The sequence below is a fragment of the Lolium rigidum genome, chromosome 3 (assembly GCF_022539505.1).
Source record: "Lolium rigidum isolate FL_2022 chromosome 3, APGP_CSIRO_Lrig_0.1, whole genome shotgun sequence".
Classification (NCBI taxonomy): domain Eukaryota; kingdom Viridiplantae; phylum Streptophyta; class Magnoliopsida; order Poales; family Poaceae; genus Lolium; species Lolium rigidum.
The window spans coordinates 130,586,519-130,588,791 of NC_061510.1; the positions used below are offsets into that span (position 1 = coordinate 130,586,519).

At 49.8% G+C, this 2,273-nt stretch overlaps 1 protein-coding gene across 1 annotated transcript; it reads left to right on the forward strand.

The window, feature by feature from the left end:
* The first annotated feature begins 318 nt into the window (after window positions 1-318).
* LOC124695538 lies at window positions 319-1,774 on the forward strand. The gene is made up of 2 exons (XM_047228372.1): window positions 319-1,504; window positions 1,719-1,774. Exons 1-2 carry the CDS (start codon window positions 319-321, stop codon window positions 1,757-1,759), a joined length of 1,227 nt encoding a protein of 408 aa, XP_047084328.1. The 3' UTR covers window positions 1,760-1,774.
* The last annotated feature ends 499 nt before the right edge of the window (window positions 1,775-2,273 follow it).

Consider the following 2,273-nt stretch of genomic DNA (forward strand, 5'->3'; position numbering starts at 1 on the left):
CAAAAGAGAAGCAATATGGAGACGAAGCAAAGTCACCTCTCCACCCGTGTGGTTCGATCTCCCATTGACTTCACGCCCTCCCATCCTCCGACCTCCGACCTCCGACGTTCGGTTCCGCTCCGAGTCTGACCTCCGCCTACCTCCTCCGCCCTAGATCCTCGATCCCGGCGACCGACAGCGGCCTCCCACGCGGCCCTCGAAGCCTGGAAGAAACGGTGAGCTCCCCTACTTTCTATCGCTTCCCCAATTTCAGTTTGGTACACGTATCCTGAGTCCTGACGATTCTCGGCTGGTCTTCTCTTTTAGGAAACGTAGCTCATGATGCTGCGCCTGCTGCGCGGTCGAGCCAAAGCTCAGACTGGCAGCAGCCACCATTCCTCGCCGCCGGCGCCAGCGCCAGCGCCAGCGCCGAAGACGCCGCTGGACGACGAGGACCTCCTGCAGGAGATCCTCCTCCGCCTCCCTCCGAAGCCATCGTCCCTCCCGCGCGCCTCCCTCGTTTGCAAGGGATGGCGCAGCATCCTCTCCGACCCTGAGTTCCTCGAACGCTTCCGCAAACACCACCAGAAACCGCCTCTGCTGGGCTTCTTCGCAGGCCATGTCCATGCAACACCCGTCTTCACCCCCATCCTCGACTCGCCCGACCGCATCCCTGCCTCCCGCTTCCCCGTGCCGCAGAGCCACAGCCGCAACGACGAGTGGCGCTTCATGGGCTGCCGCCACGGCCTCGCCGTGCTGCTCGAGGTGTCCCGTCGCGAGGCCGTGGTGTGGCATCCCCTCACCGGCCAGCAGCGCCATGTCAGTTTTCCACCGGGGATGCACACCGACGATTGGAATCGCTGGCATGCCGCGGTGCAGTGCGCCGATGCCGCGGACGGGCATGTGCACGGCGACTGCTTCTCCAGCCCGTTCAAACTGGTGCTGATCCTGGTCGCCCAACGCGCGCGAGCGTTCGCCTGCCTCTATGAATCAGCTTCCGGTGCCTGGGGAGATATTGCGTCGACGGCGACCAGGGATACTATTTGTTATACGGAGCCCAGTGTCCTCATTGGGGATGCATTTTGCTGGTTGCTTGGTGAAGCTGATATCCTTGCGTTTGATATTCAAAGGCAGAGCCTTGGTGTTATTGAGAAGCCAGATATGAAGCGCTACTTCGATTCTTCTGTTCGACTCTTCCGGACAGAGGATAATGGACCTGGCCTGGTATGTTTGTCAAAACTGACCATCCAACTATGGGAGAGGAAATCCTACTGTGATGGGGATGTCGGATGGGTGATGCTGCAGAAAACTATTAAACTCAAGGGGCTATTTCCTCGCAGAATGCCAAGTTATGACAAATTCGTACGTCTTAGTGGGTATGACGAGGACACAAATTTGATAGTTCTAACTACGGATACTGGCAATTTCACGCTCCAACTTGACTCGGCCAAGATCAGACATATTATTAAAAGAGATTACATTTGTGATAACACCTTTTATCCATATACAAATTTCTATACCGCAGGTAATACATATCTATCTTACCCGGCCATTCACAAACTGCTAACTACCAAATAGTATAATTTTTTAATAGAGAGAGGATATACACCTGGAAGCCTAATTGAATTTCTGGCAACAACTGGAGAAAAAAGAATATAGTGAAACTTTATTTCATATTTGACATATAGTAATTGAACTTCTTATTTTTGATTGATGTATTGGGATTCTCTTTCATGTAGGGAGGGGAGTTGGGTGGAAATGGGTGGACCAGAAACTTTGAACATATGAGATCAGCTAATGCACTATGTAAGTGTAACAGTTTGAGATAAATTTATCTTTTTGCTATGTGTATAGTTTTTTTTGCTTAGTTACTCAATTTGTAAGATGATTTATGATCTATTGTTTTACGCTTTCTAGTGTATGCATTCGATTAATTTGTAGAAAACCCTGTTTCTGCACAATGGAGAGCCAGTCCATTGAAAACGTCGAGCTCCGATATGTGCAAAGCTAAGAGATCAGCTATTAGATTGATGCACTAGCCAAGTTTTCAAAAGTACGAACTGTTGGAAAGGGCTAGGCTATATATTTTAACAACCCCTCACGTCTAGGCTGGATAAATGGAAATACACTAGACGTGGGTAATCAGGGTCGCAACTATTTGGAGTAAATTAAATAGTGCAATGGGTAGGATTTCATCCCGAGACCTTGTATCTCTGATACCATATTAGATTGATGCACCAGCCAAGTTTCCAAAAATCCAAACAATTGAAAAGAGCTAGGCTATATATTTTAAC